The 326-nt window shown below is 52.8% G+C and overlaps 1 protein-coding gene across 1 annotated transcript in view; it reads right to left on the bottom strand.

Moving 5' to 3' along the window:
- NFIC (nuclear factor I C) overlaps positions 1–320 on the bottom strand; it is a 39,207-nt gene extending 38,887 nt beyond the window's left edge. Inside the window, exon 1 of the mRNA XM_017738988.1 lies at positions 149–320. Within this exon, the coding sequence (XP_017594477.1) occupies positions 149–151 (3 nt within the window). The 5' untranslated portion in view covers positions 152–320. The remainder of the gene's footprint in view (positions 1–148) is intronic.
- Between the last annotated feature and the right edge of the window lie 6 nt (positions 321–326).

The raw sequence follows: 326 nt of genomic DNA, 5'->3' as shown, positions 1-326 counted from the left end.
GCCCTGACACCGTATTAAACTCGCCCCGCCGCCCCCTCCCCGGCAGCAACTTTTGCTCGTGGGGGCACCCGCAAACACACGCACAGGGGGGGGGGTGAAGGGGAGAGGGGGGAAGTAGAAGAGAAAACGAAAGTGTCATGGGACCTACCATCGCCAAGTGCAATTAACGGGCTCCAAGTTGCTGCGAAGCGCAAAGCAAAGAGGATGGATGGGCTGGTTTGGGATTTTGGTCTAAAACGTGTGTTTTCCACCGCGCCGAAGGAGGAGAAAAAAAAAAACCGCTGCCCCGCGAAAGAATTAAAAAATTAAAAACCCAATAATAATAA

Source organism: Corvus brachyrhynchos, unplaced genomic scaffold, assembly GCF_000691975.1.
Source record: "Corvus brachyrhynchos isolate BGI_N302 unplaced genomic scaffold, ASM69197v1 scaffold130, whole genome shotgun sequence".
In the NCBI taxonomy this organism is placed as follows: domain Eukaryota; kingdom Metazoa; phylum Chordata; class Aves; order Passeriformes; family Corvidae; genus Corvus; species Corvus brachyrhynchos.
Note: the sequence above shows the minus strand (reverse complement) of the source record. Positions and strands in the feature narration are given on the sequence as shown.